Here is a 20937-nt window from a genome sequence, read left to right on the forward strand (position 1 = left end):
CAATATCGTGGATTCAGAGTTTGTTTCAACGGGTCTCTCGTTGAATCTTGTTGCTATTGTCATATGTCAAAGCGGAACGGAAGCTACAGCCTGTAGTTAGTTACTAAATGATGAAAGTAATCTACAAAACTGCTGTCAAAAAGCAAGAGGTATTTTGAGCTATGTGGCTTTCCGTAGATAGGATTCGTCATAGAAATGGGTTAATAGATAGTTTTGGTTTATGCCTAAATCTGGATTTCATATGTCTGCTGTCGATGCATTATATTAACCTTAAGATCTTACTGTCCCAATATAAGTTCGATTTGTGTTCTTATTCTTTGTTTTCCTTTCCTTCGCGTGGACCCATTTGTGTTGATAAACAAGCTACGTGACGTCATTTCCGGAACGAATGTTGCTCGTGGGAGCTAGCGTCCCTTCTCTCGGGTTGCTGCTCATACCGGGAAATACATCATGAATTGCCGCTCGGAGGTTCTTGAGGTGACCGTGGAGGCGCGGCAGATCGATGAAGCGATGTTGGCGTTACTGCACACCATCCTGCTGCATCGCAGCACCGGGAAATTTCACTACAAAAAGGAGGGCACGTACTCCATCGGTACCGTGGGGACAGCAGACAGTGACTGCGATTTCATCGACTTCACCTTCGTCAGGGTGTCGTCTGAGGAGCTGGACCGGGTGATCAGGAAAGCCGTTTGCGAGTTTAAGGTAAATGTTAATAGCTCTGACTGTCGCGCGTGAAGAGGCGCGTGAGGCTGACCCCCACGTCTGCTCTCCCCACAGGATGGTCTGAACAACTCAGGGAGTGACGGCATGGGTCAGATCTCCTTGGAGTTCTACCAGAAGAAGAAGTCTCGCTGGCCCTTCTCAGATGAGTGCATCCCGTGGGAGGTGTGGACCATTAAGGTCAACGTCGTCAACCTGGCCAATGAGCAGGAGAGGCAGATCTGCAGAGAGAAAGTGGGGGAGAAACTGGGGGAGAAGGTCATCAACGTGGTCGAGGTCATAAACCGCAACGAATATCTGCCCAAAATGCCCACACAGTCTGAAGTGGACAATGTTTTTGACACCAGCCTCAAAGACGTCCAGCCGTATCTGTACAAAATCACCTACCAGATCACCGATTCCCTGGGCACTTCTGTGAGCACCACTATGAGGAGACTGATCAAAGACACGCTGGCGCTGTGAGGATCAGAAACCTGTCTTTGTGCTAAAGTACTTCTGTAAAAAAATATCCTTCTTTTTGTAGTTAAGGATTCTGTTTTCAACATTTTATTTTCCAATTGCCTAAATCAGACTGTCTGTAAATCATTGTGCATTATATCCATAAATGTTTTGTCAACAAACTTCTTTCTTGTTAAAGGGAAACTTTGATTTTCAGGCCATTTTTTGAGAGTGAAACAGATAAAGTCTGATCCTCGCATAAAGTCTTGTTCAGAAGGAAGCAAGTTTCTTCTCGACCGTTTCCTGCCTTCATGGTGAATGTGACCTAACCCAAGGTGAAGAACAGGATTTCCAGTTTGCTGTTTTCCAAATAAAAACAAACGTTTCCTTAGTTCGCTCCCTAGTTTCCAGACAAGGTTGCCGTGACCCGCTGCACTAAACGGGTCACGGCAAAGTTTAAAAACTAAACTTTGTCACGCTAAACGTTTGTTGGAGCTGCCATCAGTGAAGATTCATGACACCCTATAAAGGACAGCATTTCATGACAGCCACACTTCAGAGGACAGTTTTAATAAGAAAATAAACATAACTTTTTTTTAACTGCTAAAACATTTGGTGGAGAACCGGACTAAGTGACTCCTCCCCCCTGGCATTCCAAACAGGAAGTACTCGCTGGTTCCAAGAAGCCCAAATCCCCAAATCCCATGAACTTTTATAGACAAACGAACAGCTATTACTCATTCTATTGGTCAGAATAACCATTCTTGCTCTGCTAACCTTTACATGTTGATAATCTTCATTGTCTTTCATGATATTTTTTCTGTAGTGAAGGTTATTCAAGTTATAAACTGACCAATCAGATGGCTCAATAAAAGACTGTGGTCTCACATCAAATGTTTGACAGATTCTCCAGAGCCTGCTTTCAAGTGGTTGAGGTGTGGACTTCCAACAAGCTCACCCATGATTGGTGACAGTGGTTGTCATAGAAATGTTAACCTGCACCGGCTCGAACCAATCACAGACAACGTCTTCTGGCTCCAACATGGCGGCGTCTGTGTTGTGAAAAAAATGACAACTGAATGGACTTCATTTGGTTGGAGCTGGAAGTAAACCATTCTCTGTGGGTGACATCACACTCACACAGTTTTCGTCTTTTTTGTAGACACAATCCTACTTGATTAGTTTCCTTTTTACAGTTATAAATGTGAAGGCGATGACAGGAAGTCACCTACTGAAAGAACAAGAAAACCTTAGAAAGCCTAGGAAACCCTTTCGACACACAATAGTCTTTGCCATCACTGTGCTGGGCAGAACATTCAAACTTCAAGAATAGAATAGGTCTTTAATAATCCCTGAGGAAACTTGCCATTCATTTAAGTGTGCAATGGCAAAAGTAAAGATCTGGTTAGTGGGCTATGATCTCACAGAAACACCTCCTGAACTGTTTCTTCCTGCACTTCACTGTCCTCTGTACCTCCTTCCCCAAAGAAACTGTTGAAAGGATCTAAGCCTGTGGTGGGAGCATTGACTGTATTCTCTTATACAGTCAATGCTCCTACCTCAGGCTTAGATCCTTTCAACAGTTTCTTTTTTGGAATGACTCGATAAGAAAAGTAAATCTCTTATACAGTCAAAGGGTGGGAGTGGCCCTCCAAGGTCATTTTTGCTTTTCTTTGGAAACATTCGTTTCCTGTCCAATAAAGGCAGGGCGACCTGTTTGTTTTGGTACGGGTTTGACCCTCAGGTGTTTTTATTTTCTCTCCTTTAGTGTAGCTTAGGTACTACACACACACACACACAAGTGCAGTGAGTCAGCTGGCTCTTCATATTGCTGCTGGTGCTTCTACAGAAACCTCAAATACTCTCTAGAGATCAGTCAGGTCAATCCGTGACAGATTCTCATTTTACTTGATGCCTAGAGAGTAAATGACAGCTGATCTTTCTGCATTCCTTATTGGTGCCATTTCTGATCTGCTAAAGCAAACAGCCACCTTTATTTTTGGCATTGAACTGGATGGTTCCGGTTCAGTTGTAGGCAGACTCACCCCCTTCAGAAAAGAGTTATTCTGCTGGGATGTCATCTGGAAACTTCATGATAACTGTTTCAGTGGGTCAGGTACAGTAACACAGCTGGATGGATGCTGAGACGAAGGAGCTGGTCTGGATTTTTCAGTATGTCCAGGATCCAGTAGCAACTGGATGAAAACAGTCAAAGCCCCTTTGGTCTGGAAACACCTTTAATCAGAACTAAAAGCAGAAACATGTGTTAATGGGCAGACAGGGGCTCTTATGGTGATCTAAATCACAGTCTCACCAAAGAAAATCTTTTGTTGGAGCTCTGTTTCTCTGCATTCATTCACTGCTATTCTGCACTCATGATGCCTGAAAAGGTTTTTAACTCCATTCATCAACATTAACACATTATTCAGGGTTTCCCTTCTGCATGTTTTCTGACATGTTGAGAAGTCAAGAGTTAAAAAGAGTTATCTATAGTATAGAATTTAAGTAGAAAAAACATGGGAGAATAGAATCTGACCTATCGCCTCCTAACGCATTAAGCATGATTGGGAAGTTGCTTGGGGAAAAAAAAGTTGGTTTTAAGTTTGTGGATTTTTAACAGTGTTAACGTGGCAAGCTAGCAAAAGTGGAGTTGTAAAAGTGTATTCCCACCCTGACCCCTAACTACTAAAAATCTATATAGTACTGCACTATGTAGTGCCCTGAATTTTAAAAGCAACATGGACACTCAATACTTTTTGGGGTTTTTTAAACGGCGGATATGACTTCATCAATTCACAAAGTTAAAATATAATTAATATGAGCGTTTTGCGACGATTCTTTATGAGTCCAATCTCTACTGAAGATAAAAACATTGATGATACATTTAAATATCTTTTTTGGGCAAAAATTATTCAGATGCAATGCATTGTGGTCTGTATTCACCGATCTAGTGAGCATTGATGCACACTGGTTTTTCGCAGAGACTTCTGGGAAATTTCTAAGGCACTGGATTTGGGAATTGTAGAATCGGACTACTAGTAGGGAAGGAATGTGGACACAACCACGGCATGAATATATTAGAAATGTGGGCTTTGGGGAAAAAAACCTCAGTTGCCAAGGAAATCCAAAAGTTTACTCTTGCCAGTTCTTAATTAGACCTGTTAGTCACCCCCAGGTGACGAAAAAAAATACAGTGATTGCTATGAAGATAAAACCAACAAAAAATCGGGTGATTTTTTTTCATGAATTGTAACGTAAAGCTCTGACCAGGAGCAAAAGAAAGGGAGAATGAAGGGCATGTAGCCACCCAGCCAGTGAGGGGGTTTAGGGCATAGGTGGGTTGCGGTTGGGGGCCGTCCAACTCCGTTTACAGTTTTAATGAGATTTTCTATTTGATACAATACATTAGAATAAAAGATAATTCAATTATTCTAGTCGTACAATTAACATAACCTAGTTTGGATTTGAAAAAAGACAATTCTTGATAATCTGACAAAATGTATTTTCAAGGCTTTTATAGCTCAGCGGCCTTGGGGTAAGAGTGTAACTGAAAGGTCGTAGGTTCAAACCCAGGCCGAGTCATGCAAAAGACTTAAAAAAAAACATACCTAGGTGTGTGACAGATAGTGGGACTTTAATCTCACATGAGGCCGGACCTTGAAGAGAGAGACGCAAATGTGTGTTTATGCAATCTTTTGTTGTTATTTATTACAGAAGTAAAGCACACAAACTGTAGAAAACTCAAACACACAAGAGCTGCAATTCTCCAAAAAGCAACACTAATGCATCCACTGCTGATACAAATAACCATCATTTCAGTGAGAGCACAGCAATTATAAAAAGATATACTCTTGTTTACTAACAAACCTGGTACAAAAATCAAGAATACAAACACTTCCGTGTACACGAGTCTAAACACGTCAGAGAAAACTCTCCGAAAACTGTTCTCACAACAGAAGCAGAGCACTATTACTGCAAAGAACTCAACATCACTATGGAACTTGCTTTGCTCTAATAGTGGAGTACATTAGTCTGAGTGCAGCGCTCCAGTTTGTTACCACACAGTAGCAAAATACCCTACAACAAAATATCCAATCCTTTAGACAGATGCACATACCTGTAACTGCAATATCATTAAAACACAACATTTCATCTTTACTTTCTCAAATACAGAAATAATTATCGCTTTCCACAAAAAAAAAAAGAAAAAAAGATTGCTTTTTAATGTTTGTTCCTGATCTCAAACCTTCTAAATGCCTGAGTCATAAACTGTTGTGCTTACAAGTCATTTCTTAATTCTAAACACGCATAAGGCCTTCGGTGTTAAATATGCTTAATAACCCCCTTAAATGTGCTGAATTATGACAAATTCAACCTTTTGAGGGTTTATTCAACAACTGACCCGCAGAAGTCACTGATTCATTTGCTGGAAAAATAGATTAGGAACATGAATATTAGAAATTTAAAATGTTTCATTGGAGACCGGTGGAACAACCCTAACAAGCATGTCCATGGAATGACATCTCTATTATTATCATCAAGCTGAAAGGCTGAATGAGAATTTCATTTTGTAATTCATGTGCAGTACTTTGCAAGTGTTCCAGTCACCTCTCATTTTCTATACTTTTAAGCAAGAAAAGTTCTTTGCTTTTATCAACTGTGTTCTTCTTCCTGATCCTTCTTTTTGTCTGCTTGTTCGTCCTCTATTAACTGACTGGAACCTGATGCAAGCATCAAAAATCTAGAGCTGAACCAGTCTGATGTCAACGAAAGACGGAAAATTTGGCAGAAAAACTTTGAATCTTTGGAGTTAGGTAGACATGAAGACCAGAGGGAAAAAGCAGCTACACAAATAAAAACTAGAGCAAACACCGGTTTTCAGGAACAAAGTATAAAAAAAGAGGGATGACTTCTGCACGGCCCTGGATAACAGCAAAAAGTGTTTAGTATACTGGCAAAATAATGAATGAAAAAGTAATCATTATTAAAATGACCACTGGATGTGATTCCAAATATTTAATGATGAGCACATCTCTTCTTTGAACTCTTGCAAAGTGAACAGAAGTTACAGCACGTAAACTGATCAAAACATGTCAACACAACAAAATCAAACCTCTAAACAAAGTGCATTTCAATCATTTTCATTATAGATCTCTTATACATTTAAAAGCAACATTCTTTCCTGTACTGCAGAGTTTCCTCCTTAAAGCACTATTCCAACCGTCGAGCTGTCTGTAAATCTGATGTCACATTAATGATAACTGTGGGTGGAGGACAGGTTTCTTCCTATAGATCATGGTGAAAGAAACACTCAACTGGGGGGTGGAGCAGTTGATTGCACATTCAAGGTAACACCTCCACCAAACATGGCAACTTTGAAATATCTCATTGTAGGCAAAGCGCAGAAGCTGTACATTCAAAGACAACCACTGAAGGCTGAGGTGTGAAGCCATGTCTACACGTGGCTGTGGCTCTGCTCGTGGCTCCACAGGCTAAAGGCCGTCTTGAAGGTTCTGTGGCAGAGCTTACACATGTACTGCCTCTTAAAGGTCAAGGCTGACAGCGACGGGGCGTGGTAAAAGAGCGTGTCAGCCTCGTGGTTGCCGCTTGGATTCTCTAAGCTGTTTGATCTCGATAATGGGCTGGGGCTGCTGGCTTCAAGTTCCATTCTTTTCGCCGTCGTTGGTGCTGAACTGCAGGCTTCTGGGCTGCTGGATCCCTCGGCCGCTGCTGCCAGCACCGCTGACAGAGCGGATTTGAGCACAGATGCTTGTGGGGATGGCCGCTCAGAGGCCTGAGGGGTCAGGGGTGGGGAGGGAGACTGAGATGGGGCACGGGGTTCCACTTCGTTGGATCCAGGTTCGCTGCCGGCCGACATGTGGGACTGGAAGTGGCTCCAGAGGCGGAAGTTGGTCCGGAAAGCTTTGTTGCAGATGTGGCAGATGAAAGGTTTTATGTGGCAAAGCAGCTCCTGGTGCCGCTCTAGGTCTTTTCGAGAGCTGAAAAGGGTGGCGCATTTTTCACACGGCCATACGCCGACTTCGTCAGCGCTGGCTTTGGCTGGCTCTGTGCTGTTTCTCTCATTCACAGACTCTTCCAACGGCTCCTCTTTCACCACCAGCTTCCCATGGTGGCCCATACTCAAATCCTCAGGCACATAGGGTGAAGAATCTTCTGAGTCGTACATAGGTGGACCTGAGGAGTCATAAGTGATGTTCTCTCCAAACGTCCCCGTTACTGCAGGCTCACAGCTGTATTTGTCCTCTTTGAGCATTTCGGGAGCCTCTTCACTGTCCTCTTGTTGCTTCAGATGAATCTGGTCTCTAACAGTCATCATGTTGTGGTTGTGGACTTCCACCTGGTGGCGCCAAATGCTAAAGGAAGATTTGAAGGTTCGCATGCACTCCAGGCATGTCAGCTTCTTGTACTTACAATGTGCCTCGTGATCCTTCTTGACGTCTGGACTTGAGAACCGGAGTCCACAGTAGGGGCACACGGTTGCGTGTCGACAGCCCCTCTCGTGGTCCCCCTGCTCTACCAGGGACGGCAGCTTCATGTTGCACAGTCTGCAGGAGTAATCCCCAGCTTCTGGGGGGTTTCGTTGGTTGATCTCTTCCTGGTAGAAGATCCTCTGGCTCCCCAAGTCCTGGTCAGCCTTCTCAGCAGGATGCGTTCGTAAATGCTGCCTGTACTGAGAATGGAAGGCAAAGGCTTTCCCACAGTAAGGACAAATAAAGCTGGACCTTGATCTCTTCTTTGTGAATGAGGGAGACTGCAAGCCTTGCTTGTTCCTCTTCAGCTTCCACAGCAAAGCCTTTTTTATTTCTCTGTCTCGCACTATATCTATCAACTTCTTTTGAAACTTCTCGTCCAAAACGGTGGAGCTGGAGGAAGAGGCTGGGTTTTGTACTACACCGTGCTGTGTCTGGCAGTGAGTCCACACTTTAAAGTTGGTATGGAAGCGTTTGTGGCAGATTTCACAAGCGTAAGGCTTTTCCGGATTGTGATACATGTTGACATGGCGATGCAGTCCAGCACTGGATCGGAACACCTTCAAACAGTTCCAGCATTTGAAAATTTTGTTCTGAACCGGCTCTGTGCTGCCCTCGCTGGAGTCAGCGCTGGCGTGCTGGGGTGCCGTCCCTGCCATGTTCACATCGAGTGAGAGAGCGAGATCTTTGAAGAGTTTGCTTTTCTTGAAAGGGTACCTTCTGTTGTCCGGCCTGTCCCTTCGTTTTAAAGGGGGAGTGAAATCCGCCCTGATTCCCTGATCATAACCTGTTTGTATGTCTCTGAGATTGAATGGCAGAGCATCTCCAACTGTGATGCGAACAATGTCCATAGGGTCAGCCAGAGGACTGCTGGGCTCGGCTTTCACACCAATATCTTCTTCTACTTGGGTTTCTTTGTCATACCTGTTTGGGTGCTTTGACCTGAGAACTAGAGGGGATATTCTTGTTGAATTGCCATTGTGGGAATATGTTTCCGATCCAGTTGATTTTGACGCCATCTTTACAACCGATTGTTCTCTGTTCTGCATCTCCTTGAGCTCCAACGTGGGAGAGAAGACGGGAACAGGGCTGTCCATGGACAAGGATCGTCGGAGAAGGCTTTTTATCAGTGGCCCACTCCTGTCTATTGTATGGCTCAGCTCATTGGCTTGGCTGGGAAATGGACCTTTATTCTGAAAACAGGACTCGGGCTTCTCCTCCTTTGCCTCCTGCTCCATGCCAGACTCCATCCTGATGTGTGACACTTCAGCACCACTGAAAGATACAGATGATGTCAGTAGAGGCCTCACAGGGGAAATGTGGGCGGAGTTTCCTTTCAACATGGCAGCAGATGGACAGCTGGACGTCTTCTCAGACTCTTTACTCTGATCGGAGGATTTCCTGCCAGATTCAAAGCTTCTTGTTGGTTCATGTGAATGGTGTTTAGATGTAAGCTGTGTTGGTTCACTAGAAGAGTGAAGAGAAAACGGCTTCTCTGATGATTTTCCCTGATGATTTAAATGAGAGGGATGGGTCGTGTCGTTTTGAACTCGACACACAATGACACTCCTTGTATGGACATCGTTGTCCTCTCCCTCTGAGAACGAGAACCTTTTCCGAGACACGCAGTAGGATGCATGCGGCCTTATGGACGTAATGTTTGTGAGAAAAGGGATGCCGAGACTGTAGCCGAGCTCTTGAATGGCTGCCAGGCTGCCTTTGTCCACAAAAAGCGAGGAGGAGTAAATGTAGTTGAGAACTATTTCAAAGGCGTCTGGCTCACAAAAGTCCAAATTTACAACTTTCAGAGACTCCGCGTCCATCCGTGTGAAAAGAGACTGAAAATATTCACTGCTGCCAGCGAGAACACTCTTATGGGCCTGGTACCTCTGGTCAGCTACGACCAGTACCACGTCACACATTTGGCCCTGCAGGCGCTGTTCATTGAGAACTCCCAGCATTGAGAGGGCATGGCAGTGATTACTATAATGCACAAGGCTCTCCATGGCTGAAAAAAACAAACAGAAATTCATGTTATACTGGAGGGTACACAAAGGAAAGTTGATGAATACATGTGAAAAAACAGTCATTTTTTCACAAAGGATCAGTCTCCTTAAAACTGCCCTGCTTTTTGTCTTTTTTTTATTTTTATTTCTGTCACTTTCAGGCTGCAATTCTTTCAACAAAAGCATGTGCACTCCTGGTCTGAAGAACATATGAGGTCTACAGAAGATTTAAAAATAAATAAATAAATACAGTAGTCCCCTGCTAAACCACAATTCACCTTTTGTGGTCTCGCTGTTTTGCAGATTTTTTGTGCAATTTTCCGTGCTTTTTAGAAAACTATTTCTTATTATCATTTTTACAGTGCGCGGTGTTCTGCATCCTGACTGGCTGTAGACTATTGTCAATCACTGTCCTCTGTGCTGTGTCTCCTGTGCAGAATGATTTCAGTTTGACAAATCTACAAAAATCTTTGATCGCGATCAGATCTTTGTTTTCATTTTATAATCTTGGACCTATTCTCTAGGAAGGTTTGAACTGTAAAAAGGTTTGAACTGTTTCAACAAAAGCAATGTGAAAATGTTCATGTATGTCTGAGAAAAGTGTATGTGTGTGGTGAGGGGTTTTACAGCCTTAAAATGTCTGTATTAACTGAGATGACTACCATCTTCACAAAGATGATTACCTGGTGGATTTCACCTATAAAGGGTTATTTTTAGAGTCAAACTCCTGCGATAAACAAGGGTCCAATGAACATTAACATTAACAGCACTGTGTTTGTGTGTTATAAAACAATGAATCCAAAACTTGTTAAATTTGCAAAATGCTTAATCAGATATCAATAAAGAATCAACTGTTATAAAATAAATGTCTTTTGTAGTTCTATGTTGGTATAGGTCAGGGGTGAGCACTGAGGTCCACATTCCAACATACCCGGCTCTAGCGTGACCAAATTGGCTAGACACACCTGATCCAGGTAATCAGAAGCGAGTAGGGCAAGAATACCAGGAATTGCCCACCCCCTAGTAAATACTACAGACCCACCCCAATGAAAATGGTGTTTTTAACATGTTTTGTTAAATTTTTCTCATGATGGAGGACATCTAAAAAAGCAGATGAAAAAAAAACTGTTTGAAAAAGATTCAATTAGTTACATAAAAAATATGCTGGACGAGCCGCAAGCTCCCTGTTCTGCTCTCGATATTGGCAAGGGGACACCTCAGAGACAAATTGAAACTTGTAATGGATTTCTGTCGCTCTGCAGAAACTATGTCCTGCAAAACGACACAGGTTTATTTTGGCAAAAAACGACAATCATTATTACAAGACCACTGGGATTGCTTTGAAAATGGATTAAAAGATGATTGGAGTGGGTCTTTAATCACAGTCTGATGTTTGTGTTCGAAGTAAACTCTAAAAAGGACATTCACTTCATCCGGTTGAGGAACTGGTGTCACCATCAACCACAATATTCAAGGATAATATATGTTTTGCTCATGTATTCATGTAGCCGTTAAAGAGTACAAGTACTTCTTTGCTCAGAAATGACTACATTAATTATTTGATTAGAGCAGTTAAATGTTATTTCACTCGTTTATTTTCACAATCAAAATTGCTTTCCTAACTATACAGACTCATTACATGTAAATGGAAAAAATAATATTGATAAAGTCAAGATAAAACAAGGAATGAACGGAAAGAAGAAAGTCAAATGTAAAAAAAAAAATGATAAACACATTTAGAAAATCCGTTTTATTATCGTTAAGTAAAACTGAAAAAAGGATAATCGTCGTCTATTTAAAAAAATTCGCTTGTTTCGTTCTTGACATTTATTTTGAAAATCTAAAGCGGAATTCGGGTCATTTCCGTCAAAGCCGTTGACGCTTTCTTTGTATGTTTCTTATTTACTAAAACTAAGATCGCTTCATGTACTCTTCATGAAAACTGGACGTGAAAAGTCAGGGGGACAGCGGAACCCAGCGAAGAACTGGGATAATACGGGGAACCCAAACGCAGCTTTAGGTATTAGATAACGCGTTAAGACGTGGCTCGGTTTCAACTAGGGGGGACTTGGGGGGGGGGGGCTTTTCTTCACTTGTAGCAGAAAAGCGCCAGCGTTTCTCCTACGGATAGTGGGAGAAGCGGGGAGCGGAAAAGTTGAGCGCGTGTCTGCGGACTCCACAAAATCCCCAAACGATAACCATCGCCGTCAAAACCCAAAGCTAGCAGAGATAAATAACGGACGAATGTAACGGCTGTGAGCCGAGAATGCGCCGGTTCTGCTCAGCAGGACGGGCAGATCTACTGCGCGCGCCCGCCCGCCCGCGCCTCTTCAGGCTGTGGCTGGACAGGTTTTACAGGGACACAATCGAGTTACGTCAGCGGGTAAAGGAAAAGGCTTCCCCTCAACAGAGCTCTCCCCGCTCGCTTTGTTTGACGTGAAGTTCGGTCGTGAACCCACACTCACCCGTTCGGTCGTGAAAAGCGTCCTGCCTCCACGCAGCTCAGACTTTATTCACTGTTGTGCAAGATTTCTGCGTCTTCGTCGTGATTCCATCCATCTTGAATTTGACGTCATCCCACACCAGGGATGAGGTCATCGCAAAGAGCGCTCGTCAAGTGCACCGTTTTCTGATAGGCTGATTGTGGAGCTGGGGGCGGGGTGATCCGTTTATTTAGCAACAGGGTTAATTTAAAGAAACAGTCCACGTTTAGGGAGAAAAGATCGATTTTCCGCTTATTTGTTAGGTGTCACAATAAAAACAACTGTGTAAACGATTTAAGATTAAATATATGATTAAAACTCTTTGTTTTTACACAGATACATGTATTTTCTATTTTACAACAAAATTTATTTTACTTTTTCATGAAAAACAACATTTTTATGTTTCTCTAGAGCAAGTGCAATGCATTTCTATAGAAGACACTTCTCTTACCGTGGTGCAATTTAAAAGCAGGGCGTAAGATTTGTTATTTAGAAAATTCTTCATATGTTATTGGGTTATTTATTTTCTTGTTTTTTCCCCACTAGTTATGTTTTCATTCTTACTCAAGTAACTATTGGAATGACTACTTTTATTCTTGTCGTTCACCTTTCAGCACATCCCTTTTCACTGATTCATACAGGTGGTTTGGCAGAGGTTTATTATTATTATATTTTCCGGATGCCCTTCCTGACACAACCCTGCATTTAATCCTGGCTGGGGACTGGGACAGGGAGACCCAGACTCAGGCCTCCTTGTGGCTACATAGTTAGGCAGTAGCATGAAGTTCATCATGCCCGCTGGGAAACAGATCTGGGTTTTCCATGCACCAGTCAACCACTTTTCTCTTTTATTATTATTTTAAAGACCCACTCTAATGAAAATGGTGTTTTGTTTTGTTTTTCTAACTTGTTCTTGTGGCATTTTTCTGATGATGGAGGACATATATAAAGGAAATTAAGCTCAAAATTGCCTTTGTAAGTATTTCTTTGTTCAAATCACTGTGGAGTGCGTGAGGAGTGGAGAGATACAGAATTAGGACCTATAGGCTGTGGTGGGTTGCAATTCTAAGAAGAGATATATAAATGTCAGCTTCTGGTTCAAAACTGCATGACTGAAGGTTTTTTGATTTTGTCTAAAAGCAGCATAATGATAATTAAAAGACCACCAGAAACTGTTAAAATAGATCAAAAGATGATTGGAGGTGGACTTTAACTCTTTTACACCAGAGCTTTAGCTCCAGCATTTACATTCTTTCGACTGACGTAACTCTCATTACGTGACAAAACAAAGCTGCAGTAGTTAACTGTACAGCAGTGAAGTGTTTACGCAAAGCGGATATTAAAAGCCGCTTTTCTGGTTCAGCTGATTGATGTTGATCGCGTGATTCATCAAAGATTTACAATATGTGAAAGAGCGTGTGGTATTTAGATGTTAAAGGGTTAAAGCTAAGATACTATCTCGGATACTCTACCTGCCTGTGCATCATACAAGGCCCCTTTAGATTATGGGATTCAAGGATGTGATTTGAAAGCAGAAACTTGCGGAAATTTAACGCCATCATGAAAATAGTGTGAATGCACAGAATGGCAAAACCTATTGGTAATCTGAGCACCAATTTTACCATGACCCCTGAGTAGAAATGCTTTCACAAACAGCAAGAAGCCTTTCCAAACTATGCAAAAGTGCTCAAACTACAACCAGTAAAGCTAATTATAGGGTGTAAATGAAAGGGAGTCACTAGAGCTGACCAATGTATGTGGACCAGTATAGATGTCCAGACAGAGGGGAATTGGAACCATGTCTCTGTTGCCTGGAGGTACAAGGAAGGTGTGCCTGCGCTTAGCGACCATCTCAGCATCAGCTGACAACTGTAGAAATCCTTGATGATTGTCATGAATCTTTTGTTTTGCGTAGTTGACTAGAGACACCTTGTTGCATGTACGACCATGCACGGATTTATCCAGTAATATTGGTTTAATGACTTCAGCTAGTTTGGGGGTTTAAACAGGCCCACTTTGCTTTACTTTGAATGACTGTCATGTTCACTCAGAAAATAAAGTTTGGTAAAAGTTTTGGAATACATTTTGTAAATGCTAAATGCTGCATTTATTGTGTCCAGCTTCAAAAGCTACATCATTCTGAAGTTCCTCCATCAAAATAAGAGTGCAGGTGTGGAAAAGTATCTGGAAAATTCTCCTCATCACCTAATATTGAAGTCTGCCACAGTAATTACCAGCAACAGAAACAGTACTGCCATGGTTACCCGTGGGGAATGGTGATTTGGGAATTTGTCTTTTATCCCTCAGCTCCCTTTGGGGCACCAAAAAAACATGTTTACTAATAATATAAAATAGTCCATAAAAGTTATAAGCTTTGTACAAAAACAATAAGGTGACTTCATTTTTCACAGTAGCCTTTAAAGTGTAGTAAACAGCTACTTTCTTCTGGGAACTTCCTGTATTTGATACATTGATTTCAGCTAATCCAGCAATTACATTTAAAAAAAATTGCTAATCAAAATCACTTTACTGAGAAAATACAATTTCTTAGAAGAGATTACCAGTATTTTGCAGGACAATGGAGACTTCATGCTGTATGGAGGGGGTGGGGTGACACAGTCACAGAGGACTTGGTCTTTGAAGACATCCCGGGCAGAGCATCCTCTCAATCGAGACATGCATTTACAAAGTGGTGGGTAAACACAGAAGTGAGATTCACATCTGGTAAAACATGAGCTGGATCCTCTTCATCATCTCGGTGGCCGAGGCTCTTTTGTCTTTTTGTGACGGACAAATATCCACAAGCAAAGGTAGGCCTCACCTTTCACAATGACATAGTGCACAGGCACTAAGAAATACTTTATCAGTACAATTCTTTATGTGTGTTTATGTAGTGTTTCTAAGTAGAAATAGATCCAGTTGTGTTTTTATTAAAGTGTCTAGTACTCCAGCAGGTAGTCTGAATCTGATCACCTCCTTTCCATGTTGTCATATCACAAGAAGTTTCCTGATCATCCAAAAGGTCTCACAACTAGCAACAAAAAATATTGTTGTAGTTGGCTCCTACGGATGATGTATGCAGTTACTTTTTACAAGCTCATGCATTAAATCAAGAACAAAAACTGTAAGAGATTAGGAGAGCGGGTCCTGCAAGGACTAGAGATAAGTTGGATGTTGCTTCAGTCCATACAAAGTTTACAACACGTCTCATTTCTTTCTTATTGCTTTGTTGCTAAACACACAGTCTTGAACACACGTTTAGCCCTTGTTGTTCACACTTGACAAGCAGGGAGGTGTGTCTTTCTTTTTGACCCTCTTTCTACTGATTGGCTGACTCAAGTGATTCCACATCCTGTTTGACTGAACACACCTGGTTTAGGTAGCCAGCATCAAGCAGTCCAGGGGAGCTGGAAACCGAGAAGGGATGATGTTCTTGAGGACCAGGGTTGGCCAGCCCTGATCTGGTGAATCTTGCTCCAGGCTTTTTTTTTCACAGCTCTATTCAGATATATGAAAGACACAGTGTCATATAATTCTGGCCAGACACAAACTGCAACTATTAATTTATCCTCCATTATCAATTTTAAAACCGTTGGCACATCTGTGAGTTAAAAGGGACGCCATCCAAACATCATTATCAAATCCGAGTCCCTGATTAGTCAAAGTTCAACCTGGTTTAACTTTCAACACGTGTTCAATGGCCGTGAGTTGTGTACGTAGAGCCAAAAAATGCATGAACATGAGAGCTTTGAACCCAGAAGCCCGAAACGCACACTTACAGGCGTTTAAATGAACTTTTCATGGTGGCTTAAACCCACGCTGCTGAGGACGGTTTGAATGGAGCTTCAGTCCGACATGTGTCGACTGAAGTTAGATGTCCGTGTTGTCAGAAATGTTGTGAGATTCTTTTTTAAGCGGCTGTTGTCTGTTCGTTCATGTAAAATGCTTTAGTTATAGGATTATGACATGCAGTATCATAATCCTATAATTTGAAGAAAGCACATACCTCATCACAAGCACAACTGTGGAAAACTGCTTTGTCATGCGAGTAACCTGGTAAAATGGTGTAAACATCTAATTAAAATGTAGACTTATTTTCTGTTATTTTCTATATGTAACCTCACTTTATGGGTTGGGAAATTGACAGATAAACATCTTATAGTTTGCCTCTTCTGTTTTGGTTTTGGTCCCCGCCCCCCTGGGTTCTCATGGTGGCGGTCGCAGCTGCTTGGAGCTACCTTTGGTTCCATCATTTGATGAGGTGTCTTTTCTGTGTTGGAGTGTCTTGTGTATTGGTCTATGTGTTGGTTTATCTTTTGAATGATCTGGACTTGTTCGAGTCTTTTTGCTCTTTGGTTGATCTTCTATCCATGTCACATGAATGGCTGACAAAAGTCGAAGTGGGTGTGAATTTAATGTTTTTGTCAACGGAAACATCAAATTTCCCCATAGGAATGAGTCAACACAGTAAAGAAGAGGACAGGGCCATGAATTAAAAAGAGAGGGTGATGAGAAATTTCTGTCTTTTTATTTCTAAAAAGAATACTTACTTTAATCTTGGAGAGTAAAGGTTCTCAGAATTTTGACAACTAAGTCAGAAATATGAGAAATGAGACAATAATAATAATTTCAAAAAGACAGAATTTCCCATCACCCTCTCTTTTGTTCTTCATGGCCCCAATCCTCATTAATGGTACCAAATCAAATCCAATCAATACGAATCAAATCAAATCACATCACATCCATCTTTATTCATATAGCACTTTTCATTTAGAACATAACACAAAGTGCTTTACACAAGAACAAACACATAAAACAAGCACACAAATGATGGATATAAACATTTGCGAACAAACAAAGAAATGCAGCTCAGTGGCCTAGTGGTAGAGTGGATGGTAGTGGGTTCAAATCTGTAGTCAGATCAAACGCAAGACTCATTGTTGGGTTAAACCACCAAATTCTGAGCTGGTTCCTCAGTGCAGCTCATGTCTACCAGAGGATCGGTTAAATGCTGAGAACAAATTCATAAGTGAAGGAACATTACTTTAGTTATAATTTATTTTATTTCTGGCAAAATATAGAATACAACTGATAAATTAATAATTCCTTCAACAATTCAATCCTTTTCAGCAAAAAAACCCCAAAAACTATTGGAAGTGATTTGGAAGCAACTTATAGCTCATTTTATACAGAAATTGAACCGTTTTGAATGTTAATTTAGTATTTTAGATTTGATAAAAAGAAGTGTGTTCACGATAATTAGAGCGGTGAATTGTTCTGACAACCTTTGTTATAATATATACAGAGGATATTCCTCCAAACTTCATTACGATGTTGAACATATGAAAATGCTTGAGTGTAGTATAAAATATGTAATGACAGGATGTTATGACTGAATAATGGACAAAGATTGGACCAGCCTCCTGTAATGTTGCTAAAACGGCCAGTGCTGCCAGCAGTGTAGCTTAGTGTTGTCTCATCATTTACTAAAAATTCCAGTTTTTGTTCTTAAAAACAGAGTATTTGCAGCTGTAATGCCTGAGCATGTGGTCTGGGCATCTATGTTTCACCATTTTTTCTAGACACATACCTGACGTGTCGTCTGTAACAGTTGAAGGTGGGGAAACACTTGGCCGCACAGCAACACTGCTCTTGTGAAGCTGCTTGAGGCTTGTTTCCTGCAGACGCTCTTGCAGGGTTTTGAGAATGATTCATGAAGCTTGTGAACACGCCGTTCAGGAAAAAATGACTCAGTCACACCACTGTTTCCTTCTCCCACCATTTCGCTGTGAGTGACAGTCATCTGTGGGATGTTTCCTGCAATAGCGGAAAAGAACACCAGAGCAACTGCATGCGCACGTACACATACATGCTGTGTGTGCTCGCCCACACTCAGATATTAATCATACATTTCTACAAAAGATGGCAACCAATTCCTTCATACACAAATGTGTCTGCCTTCAAACTATGTTGTCTTCTTCTCAGTACTGACGCCATCAAATCCTGATTTGTGCAAATCTATTTTTAGACACATCTGAATGATCCAGCTTTTGAAACACAACAAAGATGAAGGAATCAGTTTGGCACAAGCATGTAAGAGACATTTAAAGGTTTATTGACTTCATCTGCACGGTTTTGCATTTGATGTGTTTTTTGGTAAAGTAGATTTTCTGATCCTGTTCCTGAGGGTCACAGGGTGTTTGCTTCTCCTTTTTCTTTAGCTTTTGGATTCATAAGTGTCTGCGTTTCTAACTGCAGAAGTGGATGCATGGATTTTATTTCATAGACACTTTTCTCAGCCAGACTATAACAAAGCAGTGGACTCCTGACAGTATCTTTAAATATATTGTAGGAGTACCATAAAAATACAATAAGATGCCTAAAAGCAATGAATTCTATACATATTTGTTACTTCTGCTTTAATTTTTTTATCTGTTATGTATAAAAACGTGATGGATCTCATTTTCAGCCTCTTGCTCAAAAAGCTATGGAGCAGAAAGTAAAATGTGTCACTAACATGGAATCCTGTTTAAGTCCTCTGGTTATGCTGGCTTGCTGTGGTATCTGGCTGACAAAGATGCAGTTCCCTCAGAAGACACGCTTGTGTTGTGGGGGCCTTCCAACAAAGTCAAAGTATTTCAACCAAAAATAGCAGATGTAGAACACAATGTTCCTCCTGACAAAAGCTGCTGTACACAAGAACAAAGAAAAAATAAAATAAAAGAAAAACTAAATACTTCAACGTTAAAAATGACACCTTAACATTTAAACTATACTTAAGCTCTAACATGTCTATACACTAAGTGCAGCATGTCTTTAGAGCATGCAACAGAAAGGTGCACAGAGACACAGGAAAGTCCCAAGCAGTGATATAGGTCAGAGTCAGAGACCTGCTCATGTAAACAAGTTCTTCTGTTGTTTATCATACATAGTAAAATGTTTTTGGTCAATTTTTTCTGAAATATACACATTAAAATAATTTTTAAAAAATCATTGTTATTTCTTTATAAAATACATTTGTGATGAAAAGTGACAAGGACTGTGGTTGAGATAAAAGTAGAGCAAGAGCCTGTTGAGAACTCACTGTTCTTGTTTCAGGTCTGGATGGCTATTGTGGTTTTTAGGAGAGGCTATTCCAAGCGGGGGAGCCCCCATTGAGCTTAAATGATGTCTTAAACACACAAAAGCCTTCAAAATCTATGTTAGTATAAAAAAATTAAACAGTTTGTCTAGACCAAAAAATGTAGTGACCAGCCATCAGCTTTCCCTTTCATCCTCACTTCCAGCTGCAGCCGGAGTGGAAAACAAATGTAGCTGCCTCTGATCTACCTTCCACTGATAAACATAACCTTCACCTAAACTTTCCGCAGCAGCACACAGAAGCCCCCAGGCAACAGCACCATGGTTTCCTCTTCTCCTCTGACACCAGGGTCACCACAGCGCTGTCTCTTCTCATCCACCGTCATGCACCGTACACCAGTATGAGCTCAGCTGCAGAGTCACCTCTGCTGAGAAACACATCTCTTTCTTAAATCGAGTTCGCTTGCATCTAAAGCTGCTTCCGGAGTGCAAATGAATAAAAAAGTCAGGAACATTCCGTTTGCCTTAAATGTATTAATATGATCTGTGATTTTGTTTTGAATTATCCACAACGCTCCATATAACTCAGTGTTTAATTATGACAGGTCTTGACACCTGCGTGAGTAATTGCTGCAGCAGGTTCCAAAAGAACAGAAAGGAAAAAGACATGACTCTTTTTAGTAACCTGACTTCAGATTTACCTCTGGATCCATATCCCAGATCCATGTCATACATGTGCAGTGCTAAATCCATTCTTCATGTGTGTCCACTGTGATTCAGAGACACTGAAAAGAGGAGTGTCTGATTCATTTGTTTAAAAAAAACGCAAGAACAGTCAGAATAGAGAAAATGTACAATGACACATCACAAAACCATTTGTTCCCCTTTTATCAGCAATCGTGTACAGAAATGTTTCTACTTTGCCAAAATTAGCCAGAGTCTAATTTTACAACCATGTCCTACACTAGAATCAAGTATAGCTTAAAGTCCCACTCCTTTGATCTATTGTCAAAGCATTCCTAGTGGTCTTTAAATTAAGCTGCTTTTAGCCCAAATCAAACAACCTATGTTATTCTCTAGGACATAGTTTCTGCAGAGCTGCAGAAGTTTGTTTGAAATTCACCTGGGTTGTTGGTGGGTCTGTAGTTGCCATTGACTGCATAATAAAATATAACTGGGTCAAGTGTGACGTCACACATAGAAAATGCTTTGCTTCTGGTTCCACCCAAATTAATTCAATTCAGTCGCCATTTTTCTGTGACATGTCCGTTGCCATGTTGGAACCAGACATCTTCAGTGAGCCGTGTTTGGTTTGTCTACATTTCTATAGCAACTGCTCCCTTTAATCAGGAGTAAGCATGTTAGAAGGCCACACCCCCTCTACTGAAATCAGCCTTGGGAGAATCGGTCAATCAAATGCTTCAAACATTCAATGGGAGGCCACCTATTTTTACTGAGGCATCTGATGAGTCAGTTTATAACTTGAATAACTTGCACCACAGCAAAAAATAGAATGAAAAAAAAAAACTAGGATTAAAAAGAACATGTTATTCAAAGGAAGCAAAGGAATAACGCTTATTCAGACAAATAGAATGACTGAGTAACAGCTGTTTATTTCTTTAAGGAAGTCTATGGAATTTCGTCTTTTTGGGACCAGCGGCTACTTCCTATTTGGACTGTGCGTGTGTGTGTGTGTGTGTGTGTGGGGGGGTGTTAATC

General features: G+C 41.2%; 2 protein-coding genes across 2 annotated transcripts; one reads left to right on the forward strand and one right to left on the reverse strand.

Annotated features, from left to right (window-relative positions):
* The first annotated feature begins 197 nt into the window (after positions 1 to 197).
* atg101 (autophagy related 101) lies at positions 198 to 2056 on the forward strand. Its single transcript, XM_004076638.3, has 2 exons — positions 198 to 702; positions 778 to 2056. The coding sequence occupies exons 1-2, from the start codon at positions 451 to 453 to the stop codon at positions 1180 to 1182; spliced, it is 657 nt and encodes a 218-aa protein (XP_004076686.1). The 5' UTR covers positions 198 to 450; the 3' UTR covers positions 1183 to 2056.
* Positions 2057 to 4836: 2780 nt separating this feature from the next.
* Positions 4837 to 13001, reverse strand: zbtb21 (zinc finger and BTB domain containing 21). Its single transcript, XM_004076725.4, has 2 exons — positions 12121 to 13001; positions 4837 to 9657 (listed from the first exon to the last, which is right to left on the reverse strand). The coding sequence occupies exon 2, from the start codon at positions 9653 to 9655 to the stop codon at positions 6614 to 6616; it is 3042 nt and encodes a 1013-aa protein (XP_004076773.1). The 5' UTR covers positions 9656 to 9657; positions 12121 to 13001; the 3' UTR covers positions 4837 to 6613.
* Positions 13002 to 20937: the final 7936 nt, after the last annotated feature.

The sequence above is a fragment of the Oryzias latipes genome, chromosome 14 (genome assembly GCF_002234675.1).
Source record: "Oryzias latipes chromosome 14, ASM223467v1".
NCBI classification, from domain to species: domain Eukaryota; kingdom Metazoa; phylum Chordata; class Actinopteri; order Beloniformes; family Adrianichthyidae; genus Oryzias; species Oryzias latipes.